The sequence below is a fragment of the Cyanistes caeruleus genome, chromosome 2, assembly GCF_971803275.1.
Source record: "Cyanistes caeruleus chromosome 2, bCyaCae1.hap1.1, whole genome shotgun sequence".
NCBI lineage: Eukaryota > Metazoa > Chordata > Aves > Passeriformes > Paridae > Cyanistes > Cyanistes caeruleus.
The window spans coordinates 35,492,700-35,505,331 of record NC_141702.1 but is presented as its reverse complement, the minus strand read 5'-3'; the positions used below and the strand labels follow the sequence as shown (position 1 = coordinate 35,505,331).

Below are 12,632 nucleotides of genomic sequence, written 5' to 3'. Positions count from 1 at the left end.
AGTTCAGAGCAGGGCTCTGCTCTGAAGTTTGCATGAGAACTGGAGCACCTCCCCTATGAACACAGGCTGAGAAAGCTGGGGCTGTTCAGCTTGGAGAAGAGAAGGTTGTGTGGAGACCTTATAGCAGCCTTCCAGTATCTGAAGAGGCCTACAAGGAAGCCAGAGAGAAATTCATCATCAGGAACTGTAGTGACAGCACAAGGAATAATGGGTACAGATTGAAAGAGGGGAAGTTTAGGTTACACATTAGGAAGAAATTCTTCACTGTGAGGGTAATGAGACACTGGAAAAGGCTGCCCAGGAAGGCTGTGGACACCCCAAACCTGGCAGTGTTCAAGGACAGGCTGAATAAGGCCTTGAGCAACCTGGTCTAGAAGCAGGTGTCCCTGTCCACAGCAAGGGGGGTTATGACTAGATGATCTTTCAAGTTTCATTCCAAACCCTTAACATTCTATGATTCTATGAATCACAAGACTGAGGAACTCCTTATTCATGATTTGATTTAATGCCTGATCACTGTATGTACTTTACCAATTCACCAAAACAATATTTGGTCTGTTAGATACACAAATACCAAACAGGATTTGTCTATTTGACAGAACCCATTCTCTCTATCATTCTGAAAAACAGAAGAGTAATCCTTCCAAAATCTGGGAGTATTTTTGATATACAGAACACTGAGAATGCTACATCTGCTCAAATGAAAACTGCTCTATTCATCTCAAAAGACAAGAGAGAGTTACAAATAGACTGGTCTTTATCCTAAAGAATTTTACTTCATGGAGTTAAGGTCCCCAAAGCAAGAAATGCACCTGCCAAGCAGCTAGGAGAGAATGAACTAGGAGTCAGTGTTTGAAGATGGATGGAGCTTTGGTAGTTGTCCATGTTACATGAGTTCCTATAAGAACAAGGAAATGTATGATTAGTTCAGAATGAATAACAACCAAGTGAGAGCTAGATAAGTTAGCACAGGATTTTCCTATTTCTCTGATGATTGTTTAACTTACTTTACCTTCATACAGGAAATCATAAAGCTAGTAATATTGTATACCAGAAGACTGTACAACAGTTACAGAAGAGAAGATGGAAAAGACATTTGATCAAACTATTTTTACCTAAAACAGGCACACATTTTTGCAAGTGTAGTCCCATTTCCTACTGGATCAGGTCTATTTTCAGAGAATAATTTTATAAAGCTCCACTGCTTTTTTGACGTTACATATATCTTCTTTCTGAAAGTCTTTGTTCTGCCAAGTACTAGGTGTTATTAGATTAACTCTTCACAAATGAAAGCAGTGTACTTCATCCTTAGAGATGAAAGACCTGAGAAATAATACCAGAGTTGTCTTTAATGCATATTTTGAGAGATAAACAGAAAAAAATATTTCACACCTCAAAAAAAAAAAGACTTGCATATTCCTAAAACATGACACATTAAGTGCCATTTAAACTAAAATTTGCAAATTGTTGTACATCCCCATTGGTGGCCTAAGAACCTCATGCTAGTTTCTCTCATGAAAACTACAGAAACAAACACACTGTATTATAATTGCATAAGGATATGCATGGAGGCCTCTAAAAAAACCAACTAAAAATTTTTGACAGGTATAAATCAAAGCTTGGAGCACTATTTCTAGAAGATATGCTCCCTAAATATGTGAATTTTAAATAGTTTCTTTGCCTTGTATGTCAGTTTAGGTAACGTACCACACAGAATAAACAATATATTGATGTCCAGTAACTGTTGTCGTTTGATCCATAACTTAAAGAAGCCTTAAGTAGGAACAATGCACAAATAAGCCTAGAATACAAGAAAATGATGACATTTAAATGGCAAAGTAAATGCAAAAGGCCATATGAAACTCCCTAATTCTTACTCATGATGGAAGCGAAGAGTCCCCAGAAGAGCACTTTTTTTTATTTCCTTCCCTCAAGACCTATGGTTTATGAAGCATTCGTTCTCTATCAAAATAATAATTTTTAAAAATCTAAAATACATAGAAAATGGACTGAGCATTTAAATAGATATCTAATATCATTACTATGAAAGTGAGACATACAATGTAGATATTTTGATAGAATGAGATGCCCTACTGGATGTTAATATTAACATACATATACTCCCTGTATAGCCCTGCACAGTGCTTTGCTTATTGGCTATAGCCAATATTCCTTGTTTTTTACACAGTGAATCTTCAGTAACTGCAATTTTAGAAAGCAACCTGAACTTTATTGATATACATTGTTCAAAAGTGGGGAATAAAGTCTGGATTTCTGGGAAAAGGTAAAGGCAGGAATGTAGGTGTCAGTACAGAAAGTTATGCCAGCACAGATGTGCAGCTGCTGCTTACAGTCAACTAATACAAGCAAACTGGAATCTACAGGCAGGTCTTCAGAAGTTTTCTCAAAGGGATAAAGGACTGTGTAAAGCAGAACACCTCTCAATCTTTGAATGGGCAACAAGAATCAAGGATATTATGCAAACTGTATCTGCTCTGAGTATTAACTTTTCACTGGAAGTATTTCTTAGAGAAATGGTAGTTTGCTGATAGAAGGTGTTTTCTCCGTAACTCCAGTAAAAGCATCAAGTAAGTTAGCAAAACATGTCCATGAGGGTAACAATGAAAATAAGTATCTAACTGCTGAACTTACATGGAAAGATAAGTTTTTGTCAACATCCTGAAGTTTTAATAATTTTTATCCCTCCACCTCTGTTTTGTCATCTTCTTAACTACCTTAATTTGTTACGCTTCAGAGAACTATCACTCTTCTCTTGAATATTTGTACTCAGAAGGAGAAATGTTTTAACTTAAATCCCGAGTTTTAGACAGACTGTCACCCTCTCACCAAATTCTTATTAGATTGCTACCTTCCCTGCAAGTAAGAAAAATCCCATACATTCCAAAGATACAGTAACGAAGCAAAAAGGAAAGGGGGAAATAGGAAAAAATTAGCATCAAGAACTGCAAAAACTGTTCTCAAAAGTAAAAAGTGGAAAAGAGCTGAAAATAGCATTGAAAATAAGTCGTGCTTCCAACAGAAAGAGAATATGCTACTTTTTGTTATCTACATGGGATACAACACATCGCAATAGTCTTAAGCTGCAATGAGATATTAAGTTACACTGCAAGGGCTGGCAGAAGAAATTATTGAAGGCTGAACACTGAACTGAAATGTATTATGCAGGGAGTTTTTTTGAATCTTTTTCAATGGATAGTTTTGAGAACAGATTAAACAAGCATTTGTAGCTATGGTTTATCAATAATCAATGCTGCTTTGGAATCATGGTCTACCTGTCTTACTTCAACACAGGAAATACAGGTTTAATAAAACCTTATAGTACATATCTCAGAAGTTCAAACAAAGACCAGCTCAAATCTAATATGATGCTGGGGCTCAATGCCATTATTGAGGACAAGGATTATAATATTTATATTCATTGTTTAGATTTACCCTAAACAGTGAGGGTGCTTTCTTCTAAATACTTTTTACATACATCTTAACTGGATAGGTACACATACTGTTTTATTTGAAAGCAAGACAATTTCCCTAACTCCATGTAATTTAACTTAAAAAAAAAAATGAATCTGGGGGTTTTACTTCTATCCCTCTCCCCAGTCAAAGAGATAATGTGACTGTTTGACACGGCAGGTCTCACAGTGATGAAGTAGCACAAAAATGCCTCAGGCAGCTGAAAGTCTGCATGACTTGACACAGTGATGACAGGTGTTTCTCTTCATGCACTTGGAAATCTGTGTGGTGTACTATATTTTAGCAGATTCCTTGCAATTTCTGGCAGCTGTACATCTCTCCTTGAATAGCAGAACATCTGGAGGTCACAGTTATGAAAGTAAAATTGAAAGTATTGGAAGTTATGATAGGAATTTTGCACTCATGGTAATGTATTTAGAAAAAGATAGGAACTGTGTGTGAGACCAGGAGCAACACACAGAATAGTAGAGGAAAAGGTGTAAAGACAGAAACATCATAACAGGAACTTTTAAGTGTTACCTCAGTGTAAAAATCAATCAGTGGACTCAACAGAGAACATTTTTTACCTAAAGCACTGGAAACTATGGAATTCATGCATACCCAAAAGAAGAGACACAAACTTGATTAGACAGGGCATAACTGAATTGAAAGTTAAAAAAATATCCACTTACTAACAACTACATTCCACCAGTGCCTGCATAATGTAAACATCGCTGTTAGCTGTTGAGCCAAACAAAATCTAAGGTGGACATCTACCTATCCATTCAGTGAAGAGTCTGACAAAAGTTGTCTGGAGTAAGAAATCAAGTGTGATATTAAGAAAAAGAGGAAATGTCTTCATACTTCTATCAAAAAGGCACCTGACGTTTTGTGGGTGGCGTTTCTTACCATCAGTGAACGCTAATCTTATGGTCACATCACAACTGCAGGTGTTCAATGAAATAGCAAAAAAAAATCCTTCAAAGGCTCTTGAGGTCTTTATACACAGAATTACTCTTGGTAAGGGATCATACTCTAACTCCTGCAGAAAAAAATAAAGCAGCCTACTGAAACACTTCCTTGTCATTAGATTAAGACAGACTGAGTTTCGATAAATCCAGAACATATAAATAAAAGATTTAAGAAAGGCTTTATTTCAAATTTTATGCATAGAACTGAAGATTATTTCTGTCACTTTGGGTCTGAAGAGGAAGTTGAGAACAGAGAGACTAAAAGTGAGGAAGACAATGACAGTTGAAGACAGTGACAGCACCAGAAAGTTGTGAAGTCTGTGAGGTATTAAAACTGAATGCCAATTATATAGTAAGATTATTAGGAGAATTTGTAAGAGAAAACATTAGACTCCAGTAGAAACAAATGATTAGCAAAAATCTGTACTATACAGTGGTGATGATGATGATAATAATAATAGTAATAATAGTAATAATAATAATAATAATAATAATAATAATGGTTTTTTTGTAGAGACACACAGGTCTGCTTTTAGGAGGGACACTTTAGATTACATATCCCTGAATATTACCAACATCTACTCTAGCATGACAAGACATCCCAAAAAAATAGGGTAGGACCTTAAGGTCATAATACTTCACTAGAACCTCAACACACAGAAAAAACCAGCTTAAAACAGTAGGAACAAACTGCACAGCCAGAACAGTTAAAAATATTTTTCCTTTAAAAGAAGTTTTGGGGTGTCTTCTAAGAATTTCCATTACCACCAGAGCCCCCCAAATTTTTCAACCATCATTACATCTTTTCTGCTACTAGTGTTAAGAAGATTCTGTTACTTCTGGGTAAAATAGAAAAATATTAATATGTCTACTAAAAGCTAAGCACACTTTTAACACATGATCTTTCTCATAACAGGCAGACATGAAAAGACAACCAAGAAATGAACTGAAAGTGCAGACAAAGTTATTGAGGAAAGGTCTCACAACTATCCAAATAGTATCTTATGCCTATAATATAGGAAAGACACTTTTTGCTGACAACTTGTACATCAGTAGGACAAACCTAACCACCTTACAGTTTTGGAGAATTTGTACTACAAAGTACAGCAGGACTGAAAAAAAACCCAATCCTTAGAAGCAGATTCAGGAAAGAGATGAAGTGTCAAAATAACAAAGAAGGGAAGACTCAAAACACATCAGCTACAGAAACACAGTCAGAAGAGGCAGAAGCACCACAAAGATTTCACAACCTAATGATGACAGAAAATTTATTACCAGCCTACAATCTGTATTTTTTTATTTATCAAAATTTAAAAAAAAAAAAATAAAAAAGGTAATGACAATTGGAAGGGAACACAGCAGATAGTGAGGAACTCTGATATACCCACCAGCAGCACACTCACCTAGCTCTTAAGCACAGAAAACCCAAACATACATTTTGGTCTTCTCCAACTGAATATAAACAACTGGTCACCTTTAAGAGCCAAGTCTGAAAATAATCTAATCAGCCACCACATGGTGACAAGAACAGCAATCTTCTTTGGGCCATTCTGAATTCTTGCAAAATTTACATCTGCAGTTTTCAGTCACTACAGATGAAGATACTTGTTTTGTCTGCCACAGTCTGCACTCATACAGTTTGTGAAAATATAACCATTTTGTCAAGGATTTGCTCATTATCAAATTGCAACAGAAGAGCACAAATCACAATTAAAAAATCATTTTACATATACTGATATGGATGTGAATTCCACCCTATAACAATAAAAATAATGCTCTCTACTGCATGCTGACAATGGAGAACAGAACCACAATCACACAGATCTGGTACAGGATTAAGATCCAGCCTATAATCCCCTTAAAATTTAAGAATAATTGCACTATTTCACAGAGCAATCAGAAGCAGCACACAAACATATTTATAGCTAATGAAATGCTGGATATAAAATACATCAAAGTAAACTTTATTCTTACAAGAGAAGAAAACAGTTCTATAGCATTTTCTGTCAAGGTAAAAGGGTCTTTTTTTTCTGTGTTTTTAACAATTGTTCTACAGTGTTAGGTTATAAACAATAAAATATTTCAAACTGAGGTATTTCAAAACCAGATAAAGGACTTGGCTGTACAACTCCCACTTAATTTAATAAGCACAGAATACTTAAATCCTTTATTTGCCTTTGAACCTAAGGATCTTTCCATGCTTTACTGCACATTCTTTAGCTTCCATCAGTTTGAAAATAAGCTTATTTCTTGAACACTGCTACCCACTTCATTAAAAAAAATAAAAGTTAATTTATGGTAACAAGCTAGGTGGTTGCTGAGCTCCAGAGTGAGTACCTGGCAAAACAAAACAAGGACACCAGACAGTCCAAGATCTGTGCAGTTATTACATGCCTAGAAACTAAGCATGAAGAAAAAAAAAGAAAAAGCAGGTGAAATTATACTGAAATACTAAAATATTTCTTCATTACTGAGTTTCTAGACCTTAGATATAAATAAGTGATATATATATATTCAATTTATATATATAATAACTCTCAGTTCCATATATTTGACCAAATACTTTTTTCATGCATATATTTTCAAAGGCTTTATTCTAGAAGGCATGGCAGATACCCTTAAACTGTTACTTGAAGAGATTTCTGAGATGGTTTTTGAACTGATGTCTTGAGAAGGCTGACCTAGAACAGCCTACATGTTTTTTCTACAATTTGTGTCACGCAGTGCAAACTAAGTAGCTAAGCAAACTCTCTAAATCATGAATACTATTTTGTATAGGCCCAAAAAAAGGATTAAAACTGCAGAAGAGGCTGTATAAGTATTCTGGCACCACAAGTACAGGTGGACAGATTTTAAAAAGTGCCTGCTGAGCCAGTACAAAAACACTTGCCTAACAACACTTTTTAATACATTAAGCATCTGTTTAGACCTCTGTTCAAAATTTGAAAAGCAAGATCTTTCAACATTGAATGGCATATCTCAACCCTAAGTGTTACACATCAGCCTTCAGTCTGCATGATATGGCTGTACTATAAATCTTAGTATGGAAGGAACAATTAATTAATTATTTAATTAAAGGAGTAATTAATTTCAAAACAGCATGATTTCTAAGTCAGTTTCTACACAACTGATTTGTGAGATTCAGTGAGACTTGCTTTTAAAAAGTGCATGGCTAAGTAACCTAGTAAATTTGGGCATTACAACTGACTTTTGTAACAGTCAGTTACAAAAGTAACAAAAGTTACAAAACTTTTGTAACATTAAAGTAATAAGAAGACTATTCACACTTGCTAAACTTTTAATCAATCAAACAACTCTTGAAGCCACTCACTGAGAACACATAACCACAACTTCAGTGATAAATCTACTTTAGACATCAGTAATCTACTCTGTACATGTCAAGGATGGTGTCTTCATTCCCACCTACCCAACACTACTTCAGTTCAATGAACAGCTCATTCACAAGTCGAGCCGGAGCCAGGAAAGGCAGATTTCCACCTCACAGTGTATAAAGTTAAGAAAGTAGGCACAAAGATAAAATAGACCGAGAACACACTGATCTGAACCAACAAAACCAATCTTTCTGTGCTTAAACCAATGTTTCTGTGCATCTACATGGACATCTAACCAAGCACAACATGATAAATTTTGACCAACAAAAAACGAACCTGATATATGAATCCTGTATATACAAAATAAAATAAAATTATGCTTAAAATATTTAGTAACAAATCTTCTTGGTTAGTAGAAAGTAGAGCCCAGTTTAATCCAGAGACGACAGATGTGAAATTAGCATGCTACAATGGCCACCAAGAATGAACTCTTTAAGAAACCAGATACAAAATCATAAATAAAACACATTTCAAACTAACCATGTGAATTCACTCTTATCCATTCCACCTCGTAAAATTTGCCTGACTGTCTATGAATGGGCGATAGTAATGCGTAAACAAACACTATCATTTGTATCAGCCAGACTATTAAACAAAGTGAAGCTACAGAAGCAGTGGTTTCTGCGGTCCAAAATATTTGAGAACTTGTTTTATACACCGGGATGCACCTAATGCTATCCAAGAAAGGATATCTAAGTGAGATCAAGGCCATGTACATAATGTAGAAGTCATACACATGACTAAAATGGTCTGCTTTTTTAGCAGTCTGTGGAGCTAGTACCACAAAGTTTGTTTAGGAACAAATACTCAGCAGGATCACTAGCTCAGAAGAAACACCTGCAAACAAACCCTGCCTTAGGACCAGCCCAAGGTCCGAGAAGCGGGCCTTTTCCCATAGGCAGAATAATTACACACAATGGTGCTTCAAACAGTGCCGGCTCGGGAGCCCTCTCCCGAGGTGGGATTGCGCTCCCTTGACAGGGCGAGAAAAGGGGAGCAGCAACACAGACCTGCCACCACCACCGGCGACTCTGTATAGTCCACCACCACCTTCACACCTTCCTAGAATGGCAGAAACTCCACTATACCTCCCGGGTACGAGATAGGAAAGGCAGCGGGGGGAAGGAAGGGGGCATAGAGCAGGAGCCTCGAGCCGAGGGACCCGGGACAGACTTCCAGCTCGTGCCCGGCCCCTCAGAGGAGCGGCGGAGCCCCCACCTCCCGGACCGCCGCCTCCCTCCCTTTGCCCCCAGGGGAGGAGGGGTGTCGAAGGGACGGGGGGGGGGCCCCGGTCCGCCACCGCCAGGAACAAAGGGCCCTTCGATAAGCCGAGCCGCAGAGCACAACAAAGGGGCCTGGAGACCGCGAGAACCGGGCGGGGGGAGGCGAAGCGGGGGATGGGGATTACGGGCCGGGCCGGAGCGGCAGCGGGCGCGGGGGCCACTCCGCCTCAGACCACAACGAGCGGCGGCGGCGACGTTCATCGCCCGGCCCGCTCCCGAGCACCGAGTCCCCGCTCCCCTCCTCCCGGGCCGGCCGCCGCACCGGGCCGCCGGTTGCGGGTTCCCCGCGGCGGGGGCGGCGCTGGTCCCGCCCGGCCCCCGCGCTCCGGCCCGGCCAAGCTCACACACACCCCGCGGGGGAGGGGAGGGAGCGGGCGGAGGCAGGGCACGGAGGAAGGGAAGGGAAAAGGGAAGAGGCGGCCTGACCTGGCAGAGCTGCTTGCAGTACTCGGTGGCCGCCTGCACGGCCGGCTCGCGGCTCTCCCGCAGCCCCGTCTCCAGCTCCAGCAACCGCTCCCGCAGGCGCCGCAGCTCCAGGAGGTCGCCGCCCGGGCCGCCGCTCTCCCGCTCGGCCTCCTCGTCCGCCATCTTCGCACCCCGCTCCGTCGCGTACGCAGCCCCCCCCGCCCCCCTTTCCTCCCTCCCTGCCTCCCTCGGCTCCCCCCGCTCCGCTCCCGGGTCACGTGATTACACAATGCCACGTTCCAGGGACGGGGGGTCACGTGCGGAGGAGATGGAGACGCGCGGGAGCGCGCGGTGCGCGCGCGCGCGCGCACCGCCCGCCGTCCCCCCGCGGCGCAAAGGGCTGGGGCCGGGGAGGGGGCGGGGCCTCCGCGCCTCACGTGACGCGACGCCACTCGCGCCGGGGCTCGCCCCCGCGCGGCCACGTGACGGGGCCCTCCCCCGCCCGCGCGGCGACGCGTTTTGGCGGCAAAACGGCTGCAAATGGCGGCCTCGGGGGCGGTGAGGTCTGGTCTGGTCTGGTCGGGTCTGGTTAGTTTTTGCCGCTGTCCCTCAAGTTCAGAATCACGGAATCAATTGGATTGGGAAAGACCTCTCAGATCATCTCATCCAATCCATGCCTGAACACCATGATGTCAACTAGACCGTGGCACTAAGGGTCACATCGAATCCTTTCACCTGAGAGCACCATGTGGCACGAACTGCTGCTGGACGGGCCATACTGAGACCACCGAGGTTTTGTGGCTTGTTGATTATGTCACCTTACTTCCTCCGCAGGAAGTGTTGGCATCAAGGCTGCCACTGAGTTGTCTTCACACCTAGATTGTCCTGCTTTTATAATTGGAAATGGGAAGTGCAGTTTGGCTCTTCAAATGAAGCAGTTGAGATCTGGAGGTTCTGGTGGGCTTTGTTGCCCTTGCATGCTGGACCAAACACCCTCTCACACAATGGTGATGTATTCACATCACCACAAAGCTCCAGTGATGGACACTGTCTTTCCCTGCATCTATTAAATTAGCTGAGGAGACTTCTTTATCTGTCACAGGTGTTGTAAGTACTGGAGATGGGCCTGAGGCGTTGATTATGGTGAGAAGGAAAACATGGATCTGATGGACACTGAATTGGCATGGATACATGTTTTGCAGTCTTCTAGGCTGCACGGGTTGATGTGTGTTGATGGCTTCACACTCTTCATGTTGCCAGCCCTCATTGAGGAATTGAGGAGGAAATGTGTTACAGCAGTGAGAGCCCTGCCTGAGCTGAAGTGAATCATTTTTCATAGCCAGCCTGTCTTAAACTCTCTTAAGTGGGCATTTTACATCATCTGAAAAATGAGGAGCGCTGGTACTTTACACAAACTTAAACTGGGTGTAAAGGTCTTTTGACTGGAAGAGACTACCAGCAGACCCCTAAATATGCCTTTCAGTCTTGCACTGGCACAAATGTAACTCAAAATCCCATATCTGCTATCTTAGCTTGTGTGATTGTGGGATGGATTTGATGTTCTCTTTTTATTTTTTTTTGTCACAAAAGACAAATGATGCTACCTACTTCTTGCATACAGTTGAAAGCTTGTGAGAAATTTAGTGGTGATTTGTGTCAATCGAATAGCAGTCACCTATGTATGTGTGTCTGCAAGCAATGCAGACAGAGGCCATGGGATTATTACAAAGAAAAGTTTTGAAAAACAGCTAAAATAAAGCATGGAAGTAAAGTTTAACAAAGTAATAAGATTTTAGCTACCTCCTTGTCCTAACAACAAAATTTTAAGCTTTAAACTACCTTGTAGTTTAAACTATCCTTTATATAAACTATAAATTAGTTTTAAGAAAATTTGTAATCACTTAAAAAGGGGAAGTAGGACTAACATGAGCTAGAAAGCTCTACAAAAGCATTTTGAAACATGCTAACTTTGAGCTTTGTAATAACTGAGGAAAGAGCGAATGAAGGTATTTTTAGACAGGTGAGCTTTAGCTTGTGAAATGATTGAAAGAAAGCTTGCAAAATACATGCTCACTAACAAAATGTATGCTTGCTTGAACAAACTGCTAATGGAAAAAGATATTTTAAGAGCAAGATGGGAGACTAAAGAGACATCAGAAGACAATCTCGGACCACCTCCCCAACAGATGTCCAAAACCCACAACTGCTGATTATGAAGAAAAAGCAAGTAGAAAATAACTGAAGATTTGAGGAAGTGCCTAGAATGGTATAAGAGACTAACCTCTGAGTTTGTTGCTTAGGGTGGAGACCCTCAACACACCCAGTGTGCTGTAATACTTACCTTTTATTGAGCAAATTAATAAATTGACTGTATTGCTTGATGTATTGGCAAGTCTAGCATTTTCATTTATAAGAAGTTAAGGGTTATTGTGAAACGAACACTAAGTCAGAGCTGGGAAGAAAAGAGGTTCCTCCAGGACTACAGAAACATTAGTCTGCAAGTGCAGACATTCATGGTGATGGCACTGAATATGCAACATTTTGGAAACAGGCCTTGGAATCTGGTCCACATTTTGGGTCACAGCAATGAACCCAAAGTGGTGTTTCTGGTTTTATATACAAATGTCCAAGTAGATATCTTATTTGTGACTTGTAAGCCTGAAACATTTCAAGTTCCTTGACTTTTATTGCACAGGAAATCCATTCTGTTACAAGCAGAAGAGAAAACTTTCAGCTTTTCCATTTAAGGCTTAGTATCAGGAAAATCTGGTTTGCATGTATCCCTTGCTACCAAACTGCCTATAACATCAGTAGTAGTCAGTCATAAAAATGCTAGAAGCAGTGGCATGAAGACATATTTATTCTTTCTCAATCACTTAATATACCTGCAGGATCTAAAATACCTTCTCGTTTGGATAACTCTGTCCTATACTGTGCTGTTTAGAATTATTTTCACTTAAGGGTGAGCCACAGTAGCCCAATTGATAGTCTGTCCTTGCTTTAGCTTGCTGTTTTGTTTCTGCCTTGACCAGGGGGTGCTCTGAATTGAGCCCAGGCCAGGAAGGAAGGAGAAAGGGAATCTGGGCTTCTCGCTCATTCCAAAGGTTAGT

At 40.6% G+C, this 12,632-nt stretch overlaps 1 protein-coding gene across 2 annotated transcripts in view; it reads right to left on the bottom strand.

Annotated features, from left to right (window-relative positions):
- Window positions 1-9,909, bottom strand: part of ZNF292 (zinc finger protein 292) — a 53,093-nt gene extending 43,184 nt beyond the window's left edge. The window contains exon 1 of one of the 2 annotated variants that reach the window (XM_086876485.1): window positions 9,544-9,909. In XM_086876485.1, coding sequence (XP_086732611.1) covers window positions 9,544-9,705 — 162 coding nt within the window. In that variant the 5' untranslated portion in view covers window positions 9,706-9,909. Of the gene's footprint in view, window positions 1-8,844; window positions 9,395-9,543 lie in introns of those variants that run through there. The other variant, XM_086876486.1, reaches the window with a different exon arrangement.
- Window positions 9,910-12,632: the final 2,723 nt, after the last annotated feature.